The sequence below is a fragment of the Anas acuta genome, chromosome 1 (genome assembly GCF_963932015.1).
Source record: "Anas acuta chromosome 1, bAnaAcu1.1, whole genome shotgun sequence".
Classification (NCBI taxonomy): Eukaryota; Metazoa; Chordata; class Aves; order Anseriformes; family Anatidae; genus Anas; species Anas acuta.
Window position 1 is genome coordinate 144,798,868 of NC_088979.1, and position 25,274 is coordinate 144,824,141.

General features: G+C 44.7%; 1 protein-coding gene across 4 annotated transcripts in view; it reads right to left on the reverse strand.

Annotated features, from left to right (window-relative positions):
- The window catches only part of TMEM178B (transmembrane protein 178B), a 213,982-nt gene that overhangs the window by 35,752 nt on the left and 152,956 nt on the right, over positions 1 to 25,274 (reverse strand). For all 4 annotated transcript variants that reach the window (XR_011090242.1, XR_011090243.1, XM_068662998.1 and 1 more), the window contains one exon: positions 4,464 to 4,601. Coding sequence is in view for 2 of the 4 variants with exons in the window: in XM_068662998.1 (XP_068519099.1) it covers positions 4,464 to 4,601 (138 nt within the window). In the remaining 2 variants the exon portion in view is untranslated. The remainder of the gene's footprint in view (positions 1 to 4,463; positions 4,602 to 25,274) is intronic.

Below are 25,274 nucleotides of genomic sequence, written 5' to 3' on the forward strand. Positions count from 1 at the left end.
GCTGTGTTACAGATGCCTCCAAGGTTACAGAAATTATTATAAAACTGCAAAATTACTGGAGGACATGCCCAGTACGAAGCTTTTACTGGTGCACAGATTTTCAATAATTTGCATGTAGAGAAAAAGCAAGAAGCTGCAAGAGGATGTGCTTGGAGTGATGTATAATTTGAGTGTGACCCACTTCTGTAATAGAATTAAACAGTCTCAAGTAAGATGCATAAAATGAACCAATCCTACTGAAACACAAGAGCGCAGTACCACATGGAGATCGCCATAAGAGAAACTCTTCCACCTTGCAGGATAAAGTCATCCTGACAACTCAGAAATGAAACTACAACAGACAGTGCAACTCGGGGTACAGGAAACTATGTAATCATACCACCGTGCAAAATGAGGTCAGAAATACTAAGCATAACTTGCAGTATCCATCTGGCTATGTGCAAGAGGAGGCACTAAAAAAAAATCGTACTGTGGTCCCGCAAATGTTGTCACTCGAGATAAGAAATCCAAGCACAAATCCTACAATAAATACAGCAAATTATGCAAAAGAACATTGGAAGCCATAAGAGCTCTGTGATTGCTGTTGATACAGATACATTTGGACTAAACAGGAAAGATGAATTATTAATAATTTTAACTTGTTACAAAACATGCTGAATAACAGTGTAAAACACGCTCTAAATCACGGTTTACATGTGCTGGATTCCAGATGAACTAATACCAGATAAGGGCCTGCATTTCACAAATGACTTATTTCAGCCATTTGCTTGAGAAATTAGATCAAGCATAGTAAAGCAAGTCGTTATTAGGCACCGCCACATGGGCTAGCAAGAAGGCTGTCCTGTAAATATCATAAAGAACCAGAGGTCCATGGAAACCATGTCTGGTCTTGTTAGATTATCACAGCACACTTCTCAGTGCTCCACTGAGATTTCCTGTTGAAAGAATTATGGGCAACAAGGGACCAAACCCACAGATATCTGAAGCTAGGACATGTTTAACCCTGAGATCATTACAGAAGAGCTGTTTGTCTGGAAATTAAAGCAGAACAAAAGCTATAAACAGAGCCTAAACAAGCAGAAATGCAAATGGAAGGGAAAGTTATACTGATTATAGCTACCACCTTAACCTGTCGTTTGCAATGAGGTTGGACGTCATAAGCCTGCCAAAGCATTTTTCCCCCTGTTGAACCAGAAAAATAAAGCTAAAGAGAACTAAGGCACTCTGGCTTTGTGCATTTTGAGCATTGATGGGATGATACCTTGACAGCATTTCTATGATGACAGAAGTAACAGCGCTGTCTCCTAACACTGTCCATCAAGAAAAAGGTACAAATTAGACTCATTGGCTGTAGAAGGAATGCCCATGTAACTTGTGACACACCAGGAAAACATTAATAGTGACTGCCTTTCAGATTAGATAGCTTTAAATGAGTATCTTATTAACTGGCTGCTTCATTTTCTAGATGTTACTTCGTGCACATTTGCTGTTAAGAGAAATCAGGAAAGGTGTAGCAGCTGCCACTGACTTGCGCAACAAAGATAATAACCTTTTGTAGCCCTGATCCACATGCCTCTGCTTGGAGCAGAAAACATGGTTGATCTCCTCCCAACACATCTTTATTAAAAATATCACACATCTTGACAGAATTTGGCAGATAAAATAATCTGGTGCCTCTCATTTCAATTAGTTTCAGCTCCCAACTGCTAGATCTTGTTATTATTTTGTCTACTCAGTCAAAGAGCATGCTACTATCAGATGGCTTCTCCTTGCATAGGTACTTCCACATTGTGTTCAAGTCAATTACAAACCTTCTGTTTAACATTTTCAAGCAATTGGCTTTTTGTGGCGTGCTGTGTTTTTCTTGTTTTCCAGTCCTGGAGTTATTGTTGTAGCTCTTCTGCAATCCTCTCCCAACTTTTCCATTTCCTTCCTTTTTAAGGACACCAGATTAGGATGTCCAGAAATAGTTTTGCTTTGCCCAGAGGTAATCCCACTTTACGCTCTTACTGCATATTCCCATCAAAAAGTCTGAGGGATGAAGGGGCACATTCAGCAGCACCGAGAGCTCCCGTGCAGCTGGATGATCCCAGCAACTGGGATCCCAGAGACCTTCTCAGGGTTGCTCCTTTCTGGGAGGCAGCTTCTTATCACAGAATCACAGAATTTCTAGGTTGGAAGAGACCTCAAGATCATCGAGTCCAACCTCTAACCTAACACTAACAGTCCCCACTAAACCATATCCCTAAGCTCTACAGCTAAACATCTTTTGAAGACTTCCAGGGATGGTGACTCCACCACCTCCCTGGGCAACCTGTTCCAGTGCCTAACAACCCTTTCAGTAAAGAAGTTCTTCCTAACATCTAACCTAAAACTCCCCTGGCGCAACTTAAGACCATTCCCCCTCGTCCTGTCACCAGGCACGTGGGAGAACAGGCCAACCCCCACCTCTCTACATCCTCCTTTAAGGTATCTGTAGAGAGTGATAAGGTTGCCCCTGAGCCTCCTCTTCTCCAGGCTGAACAAGCCCAGCTCCTTCAGCCGCTCCTTGTAGGACTTGTTCTCCAGGCTGTTCATCCTGCCAAGCTGGATGAGAACATGGTTTGTTCCCAGCTGCATGACCTCGAATCCATCCCTACTGAAATGTCTATGGTTGGAGCATACCAAAAGATGGCTTTGTAAAGTTATGAGTGACCCATCTCATTACATATGGTTACACTGAATCTTGTTTCACCTGAAAACTTTAATCAGCCATCTTTCAAAATAAGCTTCTTCACTAGAACCTCCCCCATATATATTGGTGATTTCCAGTTAATAAATAAGACTTAGCTAGTTCCTAATAAGTGTATTTACTTAGCACTTCTTTAGCATACTTGTAATGTTTTAATCTGAATGTCATGCTGTAGTGAGTTAAATACCACACGGATATCTGAGCATATTATAGCAACACATACAAATTAAGCCTTTAATTACTTAAGAAACACTGATCTAATTTGGCAGACCCATTGCCCATAGAGTATCGAACACCCACAACAAACCATTTGCAGCCAGCCGCAGACAGACCAGTGCGTGCCTGCAAAAGGTACCAGCAGCCTTCAAATATGTTTGTGGGCACTGAGACAGCCAGCATCTATCTCAGGAGTACTAACAGCACTGCAACATAAACACTCCTTATCTGAGCACTTAGCTCCTCTCCTGGGTCTACATGTGCTTCCCCGTATCTCACACTCGTAGCTGTGCCACAGCATCGTACGAGTGACCGAAGGCACTGAATGATGATCTGCCGGGAGGGCAAGGACCCAGCCAAACAAAAACCACCAGCAGAGAAGTGATCAGAGAACAGAAGCAATGCTGTTCAATTTGGGACACTCAGCCAGTGCTGTGTTTGGGACTTAACTCTCACATCCCTCCTTTAAAGTAACTGCGTGCCATGAAGCCTGCTGGTGACAGACAGTGGGGTGGCATCTGTAGTAAGGAAGGCTGGGGCACTGCACAGGAAATATCAGATGACCCCGAGGGCTGGTGTGGTTGAGACAAAAAGAAGCTCAAAAGGATGGAGTGCCAGGGCATGCGTCTAGGGACCAATAAACGGAACCTCTGCTGTAAATTGGGAGCTGATCAGCAGGAAATTACAAAGGAGGAGAAAGGCCTGGATGTATTATCCAACTGAAGGATGACTGTGGGTCTCTGGTGTGACACAGCACGAAAAGGGCAAATACAATCATAAAATACTTCAGGCAAGGGATTTCCAGCACAGCAAGGGAACCTTCGTGCACTTCTACATTGACCAGACTTATTTGGGAGTGCCCCTTCTCATCTACATCAGAGAGGCAAGTACAGCCAAGAACAGGTGGCAGAAAGGGCTGCTGGATTGATAACTGGTCTCACAGAGGGAAGTCTACAGGAGTAGAAATTTGTATTTAGGGTGGGAAAAGGAAAGCTGAGAGGATACCGCTGCCCTTCAAAGATATATCAGAGAACTTAAACCAAAGGTTGTATTTGACTCAAGGACCACTGACTGGGAATAAATACAGGTTAAAACTCCAAGCACAGTTTCCAGCTATCAAAGCAAAGTCTCTCACAATGAAATAGGATAGTAGTGGGAATAACATTTGCCTCATCTTCAGATTTTTTTTACTAAGTTTATTAAGCTGATAGCATGGAAGGGAGAGGAGATTCTGTGACAGTGTTACTTGTGTCAATAGGGAAGTGGTCTCAACAACTCAAGGCCTTTTCCAGCCCTCTGGTTTATGGACGCTGCTTTGTGGCAGAAGTAACATGTAAATATTGTTACTATTCCTGATATACACCAGAAGGAGCTCAGCATGAAACCAAGTCCAGATCACCTGAAACAACTCTGAAAACATGTTTTCGGTGACAAAGAAAATGAGGGGCATGTGGAAAGAAGGAGCATGAAAACAGGAAGGAAAAGAACAGGTTTCTTCAGACGCCAATATCCTTACCTCCCATGAGGAAGAGAAGCCCCGCCACATACTGCATAAGGCCTCGGTCCCAGCAGCACCCCAGCACCCCGATAATCCATCCAAACAGGATGATGGCCACGGCCATGCCCATGAAGCCAGCTGTCATCCTGCGCAGATCTGCAGTGGGGAAGACAGAAAAACAGCATGCTTGTGAACAGTGATAAATCGCCATCATCAGAGCTTCCTGACAGTCGATCCGAAATGCTACAAAACTGCTAGATCATCAGCGTTGGCACAGGATGGTTTGCGTAAGGGTGGTCCAGAGGGAGGACAACCCTTAGATTAAGACAGGCTTTACTGTCCTCTCATGCATCTAGATGGTGACCATGTCAGGTGGTTTTTGGTAAGGACATTTTTGAGTGCTCCAGGGAGTACTGGGAGTAGGAGGAGAGCACAATGCTGAAGTGAAGCATTTTGTGCTCTGCATGTGAGGACAAAGAACCACATGTGGTCTGGGGTTGACATGTATTTATTTCAAAAATAAAGGGTAATGATCTTCAAGATCTAATGTAAAGAACCTATAAATTAAACTTCTGCTGTATTCCATATTTGCTTTCTGCAAAAAGGATGGGACTACTGGGATCCCTCCTACATGTGCTAGAAAAAATATATCTTCACTGCTGTTTTTGATGTGAAATCTGAGCAGGGAGCCCACCTGGAAAAAAGAGCAAGGACTATGAGAGCTGACGAGCATCTTTACATGCTCGAATAATGGAACAGATGGAGACATCTTCACTAACATTTGACTGTTCCCTGCCCCTCCTCACGCACACACACAAAGTTTAAGCACTGATATGTCAGGAGTGTGTGTGCAGAGAAAATTCCAGCCAAGTCAGCTCTCCAAACATTTGCTTCCTTCTGGAAGCAAATTCTATTTGCATAGCAATTTCATTTTCTTTCAAGAAACAGAATGCTTGTGACAGAGGGAGGACAAATTGAAAGCAGTGAAACAGCCACCAGCTTTCTCCTTGGCTGGTCTTTGACTGTTTCTCAGCTTCTGTTATTTTTGGTCCTTTTTCTGCAGTGGTTCAGAAGGACCACCAATACCAGTAGTGCAGGTTCAGTGAAACTTGTGAACAACAATAAAGTGTCATAACCAGAGATTTACAAAATTCCTAAACCAAAAACAGTCTGCAAGGCCTATGGGCATGTTGGAACAGAGTCATTTGATTCAGTGAAAGGACGTTTCCTCAGGGCTGTGTTCACTGTATCATTTCTTACCCAAGATCAAGTTGCAGAACACAACCCCTCCCTTGAGGCTATGAGTTCTTGTAGATTGTCACTGATTTTCACAAGGACTCTCTCTGACAACATAAAGATGACCAGGCCTTCATCCCATCAGTGACCAGTGCCCTTTTAACTAGATATGTCTTTAAGTCATCTTTTTATCTTCAGGTTTCTGACTATCCCACCAAAATGAAACAAGAACTCCCCACAAACTATTTTAATATGTTCAAGTAGGTCTGATGCAGGAAAAATAAATAAAAATAAAAATAAAAATAAAAATAAAAATAAAAATAAAAATAAAAATAAAAATAAAAATAAAAATAAAAATAAAGGCATTTCCTACAGAAACTCCTACTTCCCACAGGCAGTGCTGGTCTCTGTTCCTTGGGAATTTCTCAGAGGGCTTCCTACAGCAAGCAGTAAATGTTTGTAAGCATTTCTGATGGCAGAGTGTCTTTGTACTCTGTAGCCCATAAAGGCCTGGTCTCAATTTGAAAGACAGATGAAAACTTAAAATGTTTACTGTTTCCCATGTCTTCTTCAATAACAGCAAAAGGCATTTCAGCGCTGCTGCACAGCTGTCTGTGTCAGCCCAGCAAAGCCTGTCTGTTTTAACTGGTGACTGCTGACTGCAGGTAACAGCACTTGCTCCTCCTAATGGAAACATACCCTAACACCTGCTCTTAATGAGCTGAATTTAAATAGTTTTATTCAGCTGTGAGATGTCAGTAACTCCTCAGGTCCATCCCAGTAACAAAGTGATGGAGCTGGTTCTCACAGGTCCCAGAGGGGACCACGAGTGTCCCCATACAAGTATCCTGTGCACCAAACTAAGGAATTGTTTCCACCCCACTAAAATGAGTGTGAGTTTTGTCATTTAACAGAATAGTTCAAATAGCAGGACTGAGATTTCTAGACCCAATTTCTGAGGTTTGTTTCACTAGACCTTTCTTACTGGTGGAACCCGAAATTCCCTTTCTAACAACACAGCAAAATCCATCAGCATCTTAATTCTGGGCTCACACTCTTGAAAAAAAATGAAAACCTAACATCTGACTGACACTTAAACCCACCCATAATAACATTAAAAATCACAATAATTTAAGAAACCCTAGTTCTTGCAAGTTCAGTGGGCTCAGTTTAAGATTACCGCTGCTTGCACCAATTGCAGTTCCTCACAAGCCCATCCACTAGGGTTTATGTGAAATAAGTAAAATAAGATCTTTCTTTTCTGTTTTGATGTCTGTGCCGGGAACGAGTCTATGCAAAGTGATTCTTTTCTGGGAAAATATTTAACGTATATAATGCGTTGCAACAGCAGATCAACAAGCTCAAGCTATTTAGTGAGGAGAAGGGAAGGGAATAGAAACTCCTCTCTGCACACAAACCCACATTAATTGTGCTTTGTATGATTATTGCTCTGTTGGCATGGTGCTTGACAAGGAAAGGACAGCCAAAAAGCAAAGATTTGCATTGTATACTTGAGGCAATATATAAATTCTCTCTGCTAATTTAGGAGCAAGGGGTGCCACATAAATAAACAATAGCTCATCAGGAAAATGTGATTTTGTTTTTTTTTGTCTGAGTTTGATTGGCACTGATAAGGCTTTTTCTGAATATATATCCTGCAAAGGTAAACAGGGTCAAGCTTTGGTCGCATAACACTACTTTGTAACATCCTGGGTCTGATTTTTTATTTTTCTTTTTTATTGTTATTAGTTTTAGATAACGAAATGTAGGATTCTCACACTCTTTCTTTCTTGGAAAACCTCTCTGAGCAACTGCAGCATCTTAGGATGACGGCATGACAATCCCAAGCAACTGAAGGAGTGATGTACCAGAAAAATGCATTGTTGAATTTTATACAGCCAAATGGAAGCTGCAACAGCCGACATACCCTACCTTAGCTCACTCCCGTACACTGCTTAGCTGGTTCCACAGCTGATCCCCTCCTGGGTATCTACGCAGCATCCTCACTCTGTAGCAAAGTGCACGGGCTTCAGTGGTACTATGAATTCTCCCTCTCCACCATCTAGTAACCCAAACCTTTAGGAACGTGGCTACACGGTGCAGGTAAGGAGGGTATTGCACTGCTTGTTCTGTAGGACCCATAGTGTAGAAACTGACTCAGTGCCGTGCCTGTTTGACCAGCAGTCTCAATGATTTACTACATGGACTGAGACAGCCCCATCACTTGTGAGTGAAAGTACATTATTAGCTTTCTACTCGTGTTTTAGAGACGCCTTCTTCATCCCATTTTTTTTTTTTACATTAACAGACTAAAAGTTTAGTGTGAGTATCTTCCCCTTGGGAGTATTTTCCATGCCTAGCACTGCCACAGGTGCTGCTGCATGTAGCAGGCAGGGAACTCAATCCTGACTCAAAACCAATGTGGATCCTCAGGCCAGGAATTCAGGCATCGTGTTCAAGTAGGCTAGAAACAACAAATGTCTTGATTAGTAACACCGGAGAAGGGACAGCAGATGAAATAATCCAATTCCCATGGCTGAATCTGAAATGGTAAGCTTGAAAGGCACAAGCTCCATGAATCGTGATGAAAAGAGAAACATTAGCATTTTAGACAACCTCCTTAAAATAAAGGAAGAGTCTCATAAAACAACATGCGTTTCCTAAAAGCATTTTAGTCTTCCACTGGAGAATATTAACTGTAAAGGATTTCTGAAGATAATGAAAGGCAGAAGAGCTGATTAAGATCTGCTTATTTCCAAGCAGCCCGTGGAGAAGGTTCGCTCTGTCAGTTTGCAAATGCCCCTGCCCTTCATTTCACCCTGATATCTGTCCATCTGTATTTGTTATGAGCAATAAAGTATTTCATGCTGGTTGTCACATCGTGGAAGAAGTTTCACACCCCAACAGCTGCAAACAGAACATGTTCTGAATCAGTGTTGCTTCTTGAAAATTTCAATATGCCTTTTTGACTTCTGATGTTCTGCCCTATTCTTTGAAATTGCAAGTCATCTTTCCAAAGCAAGGGCTCGGTTCCCCTATTGATATCTATCTTCTTCTCCACAGAGGAGTTTAATACTCCAAAAATATTAAGCATTTATTTTCTCTCAACACCCAGAGAAAGGAAAATATGAGCCTCTTGTGAAAGATGGGGAAATCGAGACAAGATGAGAATAATCAACCTGCCCATGACTACACGAAAAGTTTGTGGAGGAGCATATAATTGAATCTATATTACCACAATTTCTGGCCAGCCCTTTAACCACACAGCCCTGCTTTTGCTTTCAGAACTGCTTGTTCTCAAGTGTTTGCTACCAGATCAAAGTACACAGCTTGTTATCAGAGCATCAGAAAGTGCAATACTGCTGCAAACAGCTTTTCAGATAGTCCGCCCTACATCTCCCTTTTACCAACACAGAAAGGTCCAGAAGGACTAAGGATCCTGAAGCCTGTATCCAGAATACCTGCAACACCTTAGGGGACACCAGGGTACAGCATTGCCCTTTCGTGAGGTGTCCCATCAAAAGGGGAAACTGAAAAGGAAATCACAAATGTATTTCAGTGCCCCTCTAGGACCAAACACCAGGATGTAATATAACATCAAGCAGAAACAGACTGGGGTAGCATTATTCTTTAGCATAATCCTTCATTGCACTTTGATGTATACTAGATCTTGATCTATATTAGATAATACTAAAATCTATACTAGATCATACTTTGATCTATACTGGATCAAAGCACTATAGTAGATCCTATACTAGATTCATTCTCAACTCTCTTTACCAGTGTGGGTTTAAACACATTTGTACTAAAAAAGAGTCTAAATCACTCCCTTCTCATCTTTTTCTAAGCAAATATGTGTATAGAAAATTGTTTAAGATCTAGCTTTCACTAGGTTTTGTTTAAATGACTTCTCTGACAAAGATTCAGCTGCACAGTGGTATCTTTATCTGACATCATCCCTTCTCTCACCTCACCCCAATAGCACAGGGGGGGTCAAGATGCAAAATCGGACAGGTGTGTCTTTCACTGAATACCAACCCAAGAAGCTCCCCGCTACCATGAAGAAGCGAGTATTAATGCAGATGATTTTGAGTGGCATCTTCTGGCTCTCATGATTCTCTCCACACAGCTTAAGATGGTATTTTGGATGAGGTTGGCAAGTGGAGGGTGAGGTTTTAATCTTTTCTTTCCACTTCAGGAATGAAGAGATAAGAAAAGAAATATGTATTAGCCTACCTGAGACCCAGCTAAAATCTCTGAGTGCTTCTCCTGAATTTTGTGGCAACCCAGTCTCCAGTTTGAAGATTACTCTAATGCCATCACAGTGAGTACAACCCACTTCAACAGAATCACAGAATTATCTAGGTTGGAAGAGGCCTCAAGATCATCGAGTCCAACCTCTGACCTAACACTAACAAGTTCTCCACTAAACCATATTGCTAAGTTCAACATCTAAACGTCTTTTAAAGACCTCCAGGGATGTCCAGAAGTAACAGTATATGCCTGTACTCTCCATCAGGGAGTGATTCAGAAATGCGTGTGTCACAAACACATACACTAAAACACAACCCTCAAAAATGAGAGAAAGAGCAGCACAAGGTCCTCACAAAAATAAATAAATAAATACCTAAATATTGATACTCCAAAGGACTTTGGTGAGCCTTTGTTTCACAAACCAAGATACACATATAATTTCTCCTAAACCAGAAAATCCCATCCCCTTCTCTGGACTAGAGTTGTTTGTGTGATAAAGTGTTTGGCTATCAGCATGTATACACCCACCTATATGGAAATGCCAATAAGAAACTTCACAGACACTTGTCCCTGGCTGGGTGAGCAGTTCATCAGAAGGTGAATGGAGTCCTGTCTTGTCCAAGGGCTGACGCCTTCAGAGATCTGTGCTGAGACAGCAACCCCCACATGGCTGTGCAATTCCTTGTCCCCGGTGAACCTTCTCATGAAGCACCGGAGAGGGAAAGGGCATCCCAAACCAGGTCACACAGTGTGGTACTTTCTGAAAGCAATTCCTCTGGTATTTGGGGAAACTGCAGAAGCCTAAGAAAATCTGCAGTGGCTGAAAGCACCATCTGGAGCTTGAATATCAATCCCTGACCTTACTCTTGCTTTTTGCTTGTGCAGAGCAGAGAGAAGATAAAAGAGAACCACTAGATAATAAGAAAGAGATTTAAGGAGGCAGTAGAGAAGGAAGGAAACAAACCTTGTTTAAGTGCTGGGGAAAAAAAGGTAGGTGAGAAAAAGTGTCTCATATGAGGCTGAAAAGATGGATTTGTATTCAAGAGACTTTATGATATGGATATTAGAGAGGTGGATGTGTAAAGGAGGCTTTTATACAATGGAATTTTAACGCATTAGATGCAGTTCTGATCCGATGTAGAGGTTTACTGTAGAAGGCAGAAAATTTATGTTAGGTCTTTGGAGAAAGACAGCTGTGAATATCATCATGTAGAATGGTTCAGCCTTTAGCTCCAATCTTTCTTCCCCTTCTGCTGAAAAAGAACATTTGGTCAGAGAGGAAAAAGGATTTTTTATTATCTGCTGTGTTGCTACTCATCTCTGAGTGACAGCAGGCTGGGAAGGAAACATAAGCTTTGCCCCTATAACCCCTGATGTAGTGGGCTCAGCATAGCTAAGCCTCTGCCAAAGTATTATTCTATTCTATTCTATTCTATTCTATTCTATTCTATTCTATTCTATTCTATTCTATTCTATTCTATTCTATTCTATTCTATTCTATTCTATTCTATTCTATTCTATTCTATTCTATTCTATTCTATTCTATTCTCCTCTCCTCTCCTCTCCTCTCCTCTCCTCTCCTCTCCTCTCCTCTCCTCTCCTCTCCTCTCCTCTCCTCTCCTCTCCTCTCCTCTCCTCTCCTCTCCTCTCCTCTCCTCTCCTCTCCTCTCCTCTCCTCTCCTCTCCTCTCCTCTCCTCTCCTCTCCTCTCCTCTCCTCTCCTCTCCTCTCCTCTCCTCTCCTCTCCTCTCCTCTCCTCTCCTCTCCTCTCCTCTCCTCTCCTCTCCTCTCCTCTCCTCTCCTCTCCTCTCCTCTCCTCTCCTCTCCTCTCCTCCTCTGATTTTGGAGAGGAGCTTCTTTTTCTTCTTCTTTTTTTTTTTTTTTCCTTTTCAGAAAGTACCTAAAGTTGGTGATTTCCACTTAACCAGAGATGTGATGTTCAAGAGCTGGTTTCAAACAGTCTTTCTCTCTCCAGATTTACTATCCAGGATTTTAGCACTGCAATATGTGATCATCTAGGAACATTTCCAAGCTTCGGTCCCAGCAGAGTACATTTGCAATTTGACCAGTCAACCCTTTCATCCTTCCTCTCCCTTCTTCATTCCTCAGAAACAGGGAAGAAACTCTGAGGCACCTGCATTCTTGGCCATCCTTCTGCATATTTATAACTTTAATCCTTCCTGCTCCTGCTAGGTGAGGCCACACAAAGCAAACATTTCCCAGCCTGAGTCATGCCAAGAGGCTTTTCATTACACAGCTTTCATGGATTATGCAAGTGTTGAAGAATTTCAGGCCCACTTAATAAAATGCCTTCTGCTCAATTTCAAAACGAGCTGTGGGACTTCATCAGATCAGAGCCGTGAGACCTAGAGACACTTGGGACAAGTTGTCTCTCCAGCACGCCTACCTGCAAAGGACTGTGCATCTGTGTGAAGTGCTCAGAGAGCTCTGTTTTCCTTGAAATATGTGGCAGGGTTGGGTGTTCCAAAGCTTTCCTCTGAAAATCAGACTTTCTCCCTTCTCCCAGAGGTGCCATGCAAGCTGATTCACCACTGCTTTTCAGAGGCATTCAGATAATAACGATGTAGAGAGTACAGTAACAGTTGTGTAAAAATAATCTGGATCTTATATATAGTCATGGCTTTATTGTCTAGTTTACAAAAGCCTGCTTCCACAGGGAGCACACTCTGCCCCATTCCATGGCTTTGTATGTGCCAATCACCACTGCAGTATCCATGTGTCCATCCCAGCCGTGACTGCTCCAGCACTGGAAGTGGGCAGAGCACATGGAAAAGCTGTGCTACCACATCACAGTGCTGGCTCCCACGAGGATGGGATCTCATCTCTGGAAGGAATTTCTTCACTAAAGTAAAATTTTCAAAAATGCACTTAAATTTAATCCTCAGTTAGAATCTCTTGAACCACTTCTTGCAAAGGTGGCCAGAAGGAGGTAGAAGAAATGGAAAAATATCTTGTCCCATTTTTTCTTTCAGTGAGAAAAGAGGACAAATAACAGATGGGGAATGGAAGAGAGTGATTAGGAAAATTAAAGGAAAGTTCGTATTAAAGATGACAAACGGGGTGTGACAGGAAGCAAGAAACATAATTGTATGCAAAATCCCAGCATCAGGCAGTGTTAAGAGCCTTTTGTAAAACACAGATTTAGCCTAAGCTCATCCTGAAGATAAATGAGGCTAGAGGTACACAAGAGAGGACCACAAGAGAAGCAGGAGATGTAATACAGAGAGAGGCTTGGTAACACCTCCCCTGTTTTGCCACCTTCTTGCTGCATTTGACTTCCCTCCCCTGCTGTCCACCCCACCACCAAACCTTGCTCACATTCGGGAGTGACTAAAACACTATCCTAAAGCTTTTTCTGCCCTCTGTCCCAACCTCTGGTGCAACATTACGCAGCACAAGCCTGAGAATAATCCCATCAGAAAGCATTCAGAGCAGCACGTTTGATAATTATCTGGGATGAAAAGGACTGGAGGTGAAAGGAGGATACCTCTCCTTTATCAGTGCCCCAGCAAACATACTCATTTCACAGACCCCGGCATTAAACGTTTTAATTCAGGAGCTCTGAAAGGTGTATTCTTGGTTTTTAAAAAAGAGTGTTTAAGTGAAGCTGGGCTGGGGGCTGGGAAGAGAGGAAAGCGGAGGGGGGAGAAGGAGGGAGAAGATACACAAAGACATTTAAAGCGATGAGAAAATACTCCCTTATGGAGAAATTCTGATTTTGAAGTTTACTCTTCTATTAACATTTAAATTGAAAGGCGTTTCTTCCAGGCTCCACATAGGAAACCAGAAAATCTGCATTTAAATAGATACCATTGAAAAGGGGGGGAAAATATGTATCAGCATTGAATGCTTCTCCATTTGTCTGAAAAGAACTTCTCTTATAGATGATTATTAATTTTTTTCTTTTTTCTTTGTGCGTGCTAAAAAGAGAAGTTGGAAGTACATTAAAATTCTGCTTGGCACGAGAAGGAGGTGGGGGAATGGCTGCTAATTGCTCAAAACTCCAGTTTTGAGCTCAGATTTTCTGCCGGAGGGCCTCTGGAGCCTGAAGGAGGCAGCCCAGCCCAGCCTGCTGCCAGGGACGGGGCCTGGGGGGCCGTCTGCGGCCTGGTCCTGGCGCTGTGGCAATGAGCCCAAAGGGCTGCAATGCCCCTGTCACTGGGGACGTCACCACCTTCCCCAGTCCCTGCTGGAGAATCAGACCTTCAGCAATTTTGTTAGACATTTCAGGGCAGCGCCTAGGAAACAGGGCCATGAGCCTCCACAAAGCCGCCTAAGCATGGCTGCTGCCTGTGGTGTTAAACCGGGCTGCCACAGGAGGAGAGCTCACAGCCAAGCTGCCAGTGGGGCTCAGGGAGGCCCTCACAGGGGTTGCAGAGAAGACCTGGGGCATGAGGAGATGTCCACACACTGCCCCATGTCTCGTGTCATGCCCTCCTGAGTCTCGGCCTTGTTGTGTGCTAATGCCCTGCTCCCAAGGCTCCCATGTGTTGGCCATCACCTCATGTACAGAGCGAAGGGCAGGAGCGTGGCAGGGAGACAGTGAGCTCCTGCCGCATGCGACAGGGGCCTCTCACTGCCTCTGTCCATTGGAGGCCACCAAATCCCCATTTCTTGCTTTTTGTCATGAGTGATTAAATTAAATTTCACCTACCAGCAGCATTCAAGGAGCAACAAAGAGGCACCTGCGTGTGGTGCGCGCTCTAATTCCACTACACAATGGGCTTCGTCTCCAGCGAAAAGTCCCCGGGACAATCCGATTATTAATATTCATTCCCTTTTTTTCCGCCTCATTTTCAAGAGCATTACTACAGAAAAGGTCAGGAACGTACAACCCCCCCAGCACTACATTGTAGGCCGCCTAAACGGCCTTTTCTGCTGTGTCAAAAAGGGAGTAATCAGGAGAAAATGAAGAGTGGTGCCCCAGAGGCTCAGCTGCATATTTGGGTGGATTTCACCTTGAGGTCACTGCTCTGAATTTAGGTCAGGTTGGTGCTGGCTGCAAGCTACAGTCCAAAATCCTGGCAGGGAAACAGCAGCTCCAGACAAATCCAACAGATGAGTACCTACACTGCACTTTCGCTCTGCTTGCAGAGTAACGGGGCAACACAGATTTAATCTTTAATTTAGGTAGAATCTGGGCACTCCTCCTCCCTCTCCTCCTCCTCCTCCTTTTCTCTGTCTAATAGATGGATCCAGTGCTTACAGGTAGACATTAGGTTGACTTTAAAAGAACACGGTGAAAAAGCCAAAGGACAAAAGCAAGGCATGAGAAGGATGACTCAGTGATCAAGATACTAGTGGAGAGTCTATAAAGATCCAGATACTGTCTCTCAGACTTGCGTTGCAAAAAAAAAATAAAATTAAAAAAAATAAAAATAAAAATCAGACTTTCTGTGCCTCAGTTCTCATAAACTAAAATAAGCTCATCTCGCAGGGCCATTTTATGTTAAAGATTATGAGCTAGGTTTTCTGCAGTGACTGTGACAGAAGCCACAAAAATGCCTTGGACAGATAAAATCTTCGTGGTAGGATACAGAAATATTTTTCAGTGGTGATTTTGCATGGAACCTGATTAAATCTGGAAGAGCACAGAGATGAAAATCAGCAAAATGGAAGCTCTCTTCTGTATACAGGCACCCGTAGGCTTGAGGAGCAACCTGATGTTATGGCTACTTCTTGGGCCCAGCTGAAATCATGGACCCCAGACCAGGGTCTCCCAGTTTGACACCAGGCCCACACCAGACACAAGATCTGCAGCATGATCCCATCTCTAGTCACTGGGTCAGCAAACACGAATGTCTTCTGACACGCAGCACCAGAACAGATTTCACCAATTTGCGCTCATTGCCTCTCCATCTCCCCCTGCCCGGCGGCTTCCTTGAGATTTCACAAGGAGCAGCCTTGTTCTTCCAGGGGTCTCTAGCTATTATTTTTTCCCATGCAGATGGAAAGCACTTTCTGAAAACATATATGTGACAAGCAGAAATGTTTAGTAGGAGAAGCAGGTGCCTGGAAAATGGATTCCCATTTGTCCTTCCCTCCCCCTCTCCAAAACCCAATCATTTCCCTGTTAATAAGCTCGCTGACTATAATGTGGCACTAACCTTTCACAATTGATGCCAGTGACATTTTGACAGTTCCACATATGGGCCCGCTGAAAGCAGAAGGAATATAAATTTGCAATTTGGTGAAAAGCCGGGTGAGCAGCCAAAGCAGCTTGGGGGAAGGAGGAGAAAAGTGCCAACCAGACAAACAAAAGCCCACTGCACAGATGTTATGAGAGGCAAAAAGGAAAAGCGCGTCCACAGCTGGATGTACCCCAGCACATATGTGCTCAGAAAAAGAGCCGGAGGCACCCATTAAGCCCAGTCTAGCCTGAGATGCTTCCTCACATGGCAAATTTAGGGAAAGTCTTCCCTAGCAGAAGGGAAATGGGACGCGGCATTCAGTCTGTGCAAACTCTGTGGTTAGCATCAGATGTCGCAGGGCTCGGCAGTTGCTCTAACAAGGAATCTTCCAATATTTCCGCCAACGTGGCCAGCCCCAGGGAAACTTTCTAACTCTGTTTTGCGGAGCATTTTTGAATATACTTTTCAAGGTATTTCAACACAAAACAACACTGCTGACTGGGTCAGCGAGTCTGCTGTGTGTATCACATGCTGTACACCTTTCCCAGATGACATCTCTATTGCATCCGATAATTTGGGGCTAAAGACTAACTTCCAGAAAGGGATCCAGTTGCCACATGACAAGATGAAGATGAGAAAAATGTTGAACTTAGTGGTTTGCTCTGGTGTTTAGTTAACCCCCAGTGTTAGAAAGGCAATCCTATTCCTTTGTTTGGCTATGTCTGGTTTCTGCTTCCAGGCCCAGCTCACTGCTGCATGTTCTTCCCACCTCCAGAAACACAAATGTGGAACCCCAAAAAGCTCTAATGAACCCCAAAACGCTGGTGAGGGAGGTGGACTAGCACTGAAAGCACCACCTCAGAAAGCTGGGTTTTTGCACAGGCTGGACATAGTGAGCCTGCTGAAAAAGTTGGCCTTTTTTAGACATTTTCCCTGAAGTGTTTCTGTGCTGAAGCAATAATAGTAGGGTAGCTGCTGGTTCGCTGTATTAACCACGCTCAGGGGCAGTGTGAAACCTGAGACCTTTCTGAAGTATTGTCACTGGATAGGCAGGAGACTGCAGCCAAGGCCAGACCACACGTGGATGTTGGTGCAGCTGCAGGATGGAGTTGATGGCTACCAGCATGACATCTGGACAGGGTTGTGCTTGATGGACTGGGAGGATGATGGGGGTCAGAAGTGCAGTGGTGGCAGAGAGCATGGTGGATTTCACCACGCCGTGCTTGCTCTGAAGTCCTTCACCTGTCAGAATCAAGGGAGCAGCATAAGTTGCTCCCAAAGCCAGGATACCATTTTTAGCCCTGACTGCTTCTCGCAACACATGCTTCATCTAAAATAACTGGTAGGATCCAGCTTGGCCTGTGAGACTACCTGGCCTCATCAGCCAAAAAGAGTGGGACTTAGGTCATTGTTTGGCCACAGCTCTGCAAGCAGGTAGGGTTGTCACACATGGAGAAGGACAGAGAGCCCCTGCCTTGTTTCATCTGTGCTGGTAACACAGAGAGGAATAGCACATAAATGTTTGTTCAAAGCTCATTTCTGGTTTTGTAAAGGATGAGCCCAGCCCAGCAGCCAGTTCCTTGTCCCCAGAGGCCTCATTTGTTTCTCTGACTTCCCACAACCTTCTTCAAAATATCAAGTATTTGTGCGCAACTCTGAAAATACTATATTCGACAGCAAAGTTTTAGGAAACCACTCAGATCTAGAAGAACTTGTGAAACAGACCCTCTGGTTTTGCTGAGGAAAAAAATATCTCTGTAATAAGATCCAGTACTTCGTAGAAATGTCGAGTAACTCCAATTATGTTCCACATGAAGTTGAATTACTCACAAGCACACTGGCATGACCTGCCAGCTAAGTGATCAAACCCTGCTCCATGAGACACACAGCTGGTTTCTGTGTGCCAGAATTGAGCCTCGGTAACCTTCCAAGCCTACAAACACCGATACAGGATTCGTTGTGCTCCAACACGTGTGTCCAAGGGACCCTTCTTTGTGGAAGGGGGAACTATCTCGTGTCTCTCACTGGGGGATGGCCCACTGAAGTCCCAAGTCAGAAAGCTTGCCATACCATAGGGGTGTCTTCACTCATCCACCGTAAAGGCTGCAGAGGTAGATCGGAGATGTCTGAAAAGCAACCTGGAAGCTGACTGCTAAACTGCCTTGACATTTTCCTGATATTCCCCCGGTGCTGTGGTGCAGCATGCAGCCTGCTCCCGCTCGCCCAGTACCAGAGCAGCCTTGAGGCTGTTCTCATTTGTGTAGGGCTCAGCCGTGACCATGGGATGGTAGCAGGATGAGGATCAGGACATCCTCCATTTGGCCAGATATGCCATCCCTTGCTCCTTACTCCAAAACTTCTTTGAGAATTAGAAGACAAGGCCCAACGTTGAATCAATGTGATCAGCTCAGGTGGAGGGCAGTTGTTAGCGGTGAGGAGTGGAGAGGTTCCCCACAAGCCATGCCACAAAATGTCCGTGTAGTTACCTGCTTAATGCTGTTGTCTACTGGTTCTGTAGTTGTTAAAAAAGCAGTAAATGTAAGTATTGAAAATAATAATAAAAAAAAAAAGCTAATATGCTCCATATTAAAAAAAAAAAAAAGACTCATGGGAATTTTCTTGGAGTACAACTTTCTGACTTTTCATTTCAAGCCATCCTTTTTAAAAATCACACTTAAATTAAAAAGAAAAAGTCAAAAGGATTCAGAAGGGTTAAATAAGGCAATCAAAGCATTTCAATTCAGCCAAAATTCTCTTGGCTGTTCCAAAATAAATTGTTGTTCATTTTGCTGAAAAAAACTTCCGAAAGCCACCTGCAGCCCTTCCACCATGCTGTTTTATTCACTTTGCCTTTCCAGCCAGAAAGCCCTTTATTTCAGCAGCCCTGTCCATCCTGCAGCACCTGAGTGGTGGCAGAGGGCTAATAATAACCCTGGCAGGAATGGGAAGGCTAAAATTGGAAGCCAAGCTTTGATGGGTGTGTAAAAAAAGGAATTAATTCTCAAATATTTTGTTTCTAAGATAACATATGGTTTCATTTTGTGCCTACCCACGAGTGATGCAATTGATTTGGGATCTAAAATCCTTGTAGCATATTTTCTCACTTTTAAGAAGCTTTTCAGCTCGCCTGTATTGGCTGGTTTGCTCACTTCCTAATGGGTCTCTCCAGATCTGATGCAGCGTTTGAAGCTGTGATGGGTACATATGCGAAGGAGGGGGGAACAAATGGAGGGAAAGGCCCACTGTGCATTGCTAACAGTCGCACGTTTCCAAAACGCTGTGCTTAGGAGATGCCTAATTCAGTTAACCTCTTTGATCTCATCATGCAGTCTGAAACACCAAAAGGTAATGAAAAGATTGCAGGCAGGTCTGCTGCTTTTGCATATCAAAACACACGCCTCAGCGCAGCACAGAGCAGAAGACAGATACAGTAAATACACTTGTGATAGATGGAAAAAAACATCTTTTGATTGGGAAAGAACGGCTTTCTTCCCGGTCGTGTAGTGCTCATGTACATGCAATAAGAAAAAATTTCCAGAAAGCTTACGCTCTGTCAGAAAGCGAATGCCCACAGGTGCCAGAATTCATTCCTGCTGCACTCTGCTGGGCTACGGGCCTGACTTACCTCCCTTTCCCCTTAGTTACTAGCAACAGAACAGAAGACGGATGGCTGCACCTCAACTGACAGCAATATGCTCTTTAAAATAACCTATCCTGCCCCAAAAGACGGGATCCACTGTATCAGGGTCCAGGAGCCCATTCGCCTTTCCTCTAACTGCAGCTTATCCGGCGAGAAGCCCCCATGCACGTCAATGCATCAAAACATCTCTGCTTTAACAAAATACACCACCCTTCCCCTTACAGCTGCCAACACGCCCCCCCCTCCTGCTCTCTCCCCATCTTTCCTCCTGTCCCTTTATAGCCTGTCTCTGGTGCAAATCCCTTTCTTTTCTCTACGTGTTCCTCTCTGCCCTGTGCCACTCTGGTTTCTTGCCGCCTCTCGCTCCTCCTCCCTGAATGCACACCTCTTCCCTCTCTCCCATTCCCCTATAATCTCCCATCTCATTTCTCTCTCTCTCTAGGCTACATCCGAACACCCTCCTGGTGACTTTTAAGGCATCTCGAAAGCTGTAGCCAGGTATCAGGCTCCTCTGCAGGTCAAAAGAAAATGTTAGGGAAGTCAGTGGCCAGATGGAGTGATTACTGCTCACTGTGGACAAGAGTGGCACTGGTCTTTATGATCCCAGATGAGATTTAACCTGTAAAATGCTACATCATTGCTTTTCCACTTTTTCTTTCTGTGGTATCTCTACAGGGCTGAGGTAAGACAACTTGGGTGGCTTGTCTCTGCATTTCTTACCCTAATGCCGTTGCTTTTTCTTACACATCAACTCAGCTATGAATATCCTGGACTTCTACTCTTTGCTATTGTCCTCTGCTACTTTTACCCGCAAGTTACTGATACTCTTAACCATAACTCAACTTGAACATAATATTTTGATTAGAAATTTTCTTCCTGTGCTTGTTTTAATTATATTTTTAAATTGTTTAATGAGTTATATAGGAAAGCCAAAGGGAATCCTGCCGGCTGATATTTCTAATGCCTTGAAGACCTGAAGTGCCAGTGTTACATCAGTCCCAGTTCAACCCTTCTGAGGCCATGTTCCCTGTGGCACTGCAGTGTCACACAGCCACAGCAAGCTAGTGACTTTGGCTTATCAGCTTCAGCCAACATTTTGGCCTACAAAACACGAGCCTGCCACAATAGCAAGGAGTGCGGGGGATGCTCAGCTGGCTGCCATGCCCCAGGCCCCTTCCTTACCCTGAGCCATCCCCCAGGCATGGAGGGTTTCTGGGTCCAGGCATGCCACTGCCAACCAAGACCTCTTCCTGCAGGGCAGGGATGTCTCCGGTGCCACCGAGGCCCTGCAGCCACCGCTGGCCATGTTCAATGAGCCACGGAGGAAACGAGGCGAATATTTGGGTTCCTTCCTCCAAGGGACCTGCGTCTGACACAGGCTCTGATAACCACACCGTCCAGACACAGCAGTCATTGACAGCTTCGCTTAATTACATCCTAATTTCTCCACATAGAGGCTATGAGCAAGATTTCAATTAATTTTAACTATATCTAAGTTTGACGCTTCTCTATCATTCCATTAAGATGACTCGAGACAAGACAAACATAGATGTTAATGTGCTATAAAGTATGAGATTTTTAATTAATTTTAATGAAAAAATTAATTACCAATTTACTTATAAAGGCTCGTAACATTCATATTCTAATCACAGAATGTATTTTCTCTACATTTGGGAGAGATTTGTTCTGTCTCTCAAACAAAATGGAGATCCTGAACCCCCTTTTGATCTAATCTGGTCTTACCATGGAATCATGATCAGCAATTTTTGTTATAAAGAGCTTTGGGATCTTCAAATCAAAGACCCATCCAACTGCAAAGTCCTATTAGGGTTTTGCAGTGGACAGCTTTATTAGCATGCGAGGAGCTAAAGGAGTTTCAGCTGAGGCTGGAGCCTGTTTGCCTGAACCGGCCCTCTTCTAGCCGGGAGGAGCAGCTGGATTTATGCCAGACCCGTAACACAAAGCCCCGTTAAAGCAAAGCCTTGTCAGGGCCCATTACAGAGTCACCACATCCCCGAGACATGAGCTGAAGCTCTGCTGGCACAGAATTAAGTAGGTATTTTCAAGTGAGGAATCCCATACAACAAACCCGAAGACAAAGCCATTCGTGGAAGAGGCTGTTTCCCGAGTCCAGACCCTGGGTTCCCTTACTAAGCAGACAGCTCCCTGTTTTCTGGCTGTTTCTTAGTTTTAAGCACGACTGCGTTAGCAGCCAGCAGCCTCCCAGGTGCTGCAGCAGTACTCGGTGCCGTTCAGCCGGCAGCCGGGCTGCTCTGCAGCTCTCGTGGCCACAGAGCTGTCACCTGGAGGGACACCGGGGTGGCACCTCCTGGGCCTTACAAGGGGACAGCCACTGCAGCTCTGCCTGCACCCACCTCAGCTACAGCTCGGGCACGACTCTCAAACCTCAGCCACATTTCTTGGGTGCTGCCCTGTGGCAGCCCCATGCTCGATGCCACCCTGGAAGGAGCGCTGCTAGCAGGCTTCCCCTCCCTGGAGAGGGTATCGGGGCGCTGCTCAGCAGAGATGAGCAAATTAAGGAATTAAAGAGGAAGGGAAAATGCAGATGTCTGAGGGAAAATCAGTATTGCCCATGGAAACTCCCCCCCCAGCATTATCTCTCTGGCCAGAGCAGACCACACACTTTCAAGGCAGCACTCGCTGCTTGCGTCCTTGTCTCCTGAGCAATGTTTGGCTTGGCGTGACTAATGCAGCTAGCAAACCCAGCACGGCAGAAATGTCACCAAAGCCTCTCCTACGCAGGACCTGTGATTACCATAAGTGAGCACTCTTAACCCGCTTCCATCCTTAATTGATGGCGAAAGAAGGCGGGGAAGGAGGAAAAAACTCTGCGCCAGGTTTTGGCACCCCCTTGACTCTCAGCGAAAACATGGCTCCTGAAAAAAAAACAACAAAGCAGGCAAGTTTAATTCCCTTTGCACCGCTGATTCCCAGCTTCCAGGCAGTGGAGAGAAACAGAGCACATCCCTCACACCGCGGTACCTCCCAAAGCGGAGGAGAGAGCAAGGAGACCGAGGGAGAGATTCAGGTCCCAGCCCACGCCAAGCAGCTGCGGGGAGAAGCTGGGAACGAAAGTCTTTAAATGGTTTTTGTTCCTCTGGAGTCGCAGGGGGTGCGAATCCATAGTCTAGGTAAATCTGGATGTAAAACAAGCAGGGACCCAGCTGGAATCAGTTTAGTGATATAAAGACACATAGTCTTAATTAAGGGAATTGTGATTTGCCAATGAAATCCCAGCAGGGCGTCTGTCTGCCTGATCAAAGGCTCGATTTTCTGATGGAATCTTAAGTGCATGAGCCATGAAATTACTTTTTGAAAAGGGAACACGCAGCAGAAAGAGGCAGAGCGAGAGGGGAGGGGGTGGCGGGGAGGAGGGAGAGAGGGAGGGACAGACGGATGGACGGGACGCAGAGCTCTGAGGGATGCTACTGAGAGCCTCCAAACTGAGCTAGAGAGGGCAGGAGGGAGAAGGAATGCACAAGGATGCCACAGCCACCAGAGTCGGCGCTTAAAATCACTACCCAGCACCCGCTGAGTAATGACACGTCCCTAATTCGGTCTTTAAAATTGCTTCTAAAAGTGCTTAGCAGAATTTGGGGGAAAATGGTTATTTTTCTAAGTAAATTCTGTTTTCCCGCTCCCACACCCCTCTTAATTTTCCACAAATGAGATGAAGGCGCCTGCTATTTCTGCTCAGAGCCGGATTTTCTAACAACCCCAGAGACCCCAAGAGCAACGCTTTCTCCAAATGTTTACTCCTTTTTTCCTTATTTATTTCTTTTTTTCAGCAAGACACAGAGCAACAGATATCCCTCCATTTTGTTACAACGGAATGAATTGGCAAAAAATGCTTCAGTCTGCCCCAAAAGATAAGGAGCCTTTCGGTGTACCTGGGAAGAGCTTTGGATTAAATTGCAAAGGACGCAAATCCCGCATCATCTGGGATTACGTTGGTATGGGGCCCTGAAACACCGAAAGCTCTGGGAATCAAGAGGGGAAGTTGACAGAAGAGAGACAAGCCACCGGCTTCATTTCTCCTGTCGGTACTGCAGGAGCACTCTTGAAGCACTCAATAACTTCCCAAATCCCACCTCCTCTCGCAGAAGACTCAGCGCAGAGCTTCGGGGCATTGATGTGGGGCATCCAGAGGACATCACATCTCCAAACATCCTTCATGGGTCTTCTCTCCTCTGACATTTAAATGCGTGTGTTTTTAACGAGCTCTCTCATTGCCGGGCTGAAAACCCGATGCAATGATTACAGGAAGCAAGATATCAGAGCAAGCCACCTGTCACCTTGCCACGCGGTCCTCCTCAAAAGCGAGCAAAGCGAGAGCTTCAAAGGACAAAATAAAACACCCATGTGCACCCGCTGTGCAAAGCAGGACTCTGTTTAGTGTAGGAACGGTCCCAAGCAAACACGCTGGGCTGTTTTGCTGGTAAGGCAACAGCGTGGACTTAATAAATCACAACTGGTGCACTGACACCATGCCAGGATCTGAAGTAAAAGTGAAAATAAGCAATCAAGCTCTATGAATATCTGGCTGTGTTCAAAATACCTGGGGGAAAGCAATGGATGTGGTAACATAAAAAATAATAATCATAAAAAAAATGAAACCGCTATGGGAAACCACTCTGTTTTCAAGCATCTCCAACAGTTTGTGAAGCAAAAAAAAGCCTAAGGGTTTCTGACAAGTGGCTGCACAGCACAAAGTGCAGCTCAGATCCTCGCTACTGGCACAAGGAGCACCGTGCCTCCAACACCCCCCCCTTTGCTCGCCTCGTATTAATGGTGCTGGACCTAAAAGGAGAGCAGGTCTGCACATCATTCACTGAGTCAGCTCTAAAGCTCTGCTTTGGGACTGCAGAGCTCTTGAGAAAAGCTGCAGGTTGAACAACTGAATAAAAAGTAAAAGTGGGTCACAAAAACTCAAACATTTACCTTAATTACACTACTTTAAGATGTAGGTATCTCCTTTCACACCCCACTCAGCCAGTGCCAGTAACCCAGTTTGATTAATAAGGCATCCCTAGCTCTGCAGTGGCTGTACACCACCAAGTTCTTGAGCCCAGTAAAGGCTTCCCCACATCAGAAACTGCCCTCCTGGGCCCCAGTGCTCTGCTTGCAATGGTGAAAGATCCAGTGAATGAAACATTTTCCTCACTACTTTTCCCCCCACAATATCTGCTCTCTCTTGGCCCCCTCTGCACACCTTCACTGCCCCCTTCGCTGCAGCTGCAGCCACCAGCTCCTGTTCCTTCAAGCACCTTTTTCCTTCTTCAACTCTTTTCAGATCTCAAGGAAAGCAATTTTCCGTCTTGCCTCTTTTCTCTCTCTCCTACCATTGTTGCTTCTCGCTGACTGCTCCTGTACTCTAAAATTTTGAAGAGCGGGTTTATATTAAAAATACAGTTCAGAGCATAAAGGAAGGTGTTTTCCGGGAGACCGTAATAAAAATGTGAAGGTTTTCAGGAGGATCAACAGCCATTTCACATACGTGACTTCTTCAAAACACTTTCCTTCTCAC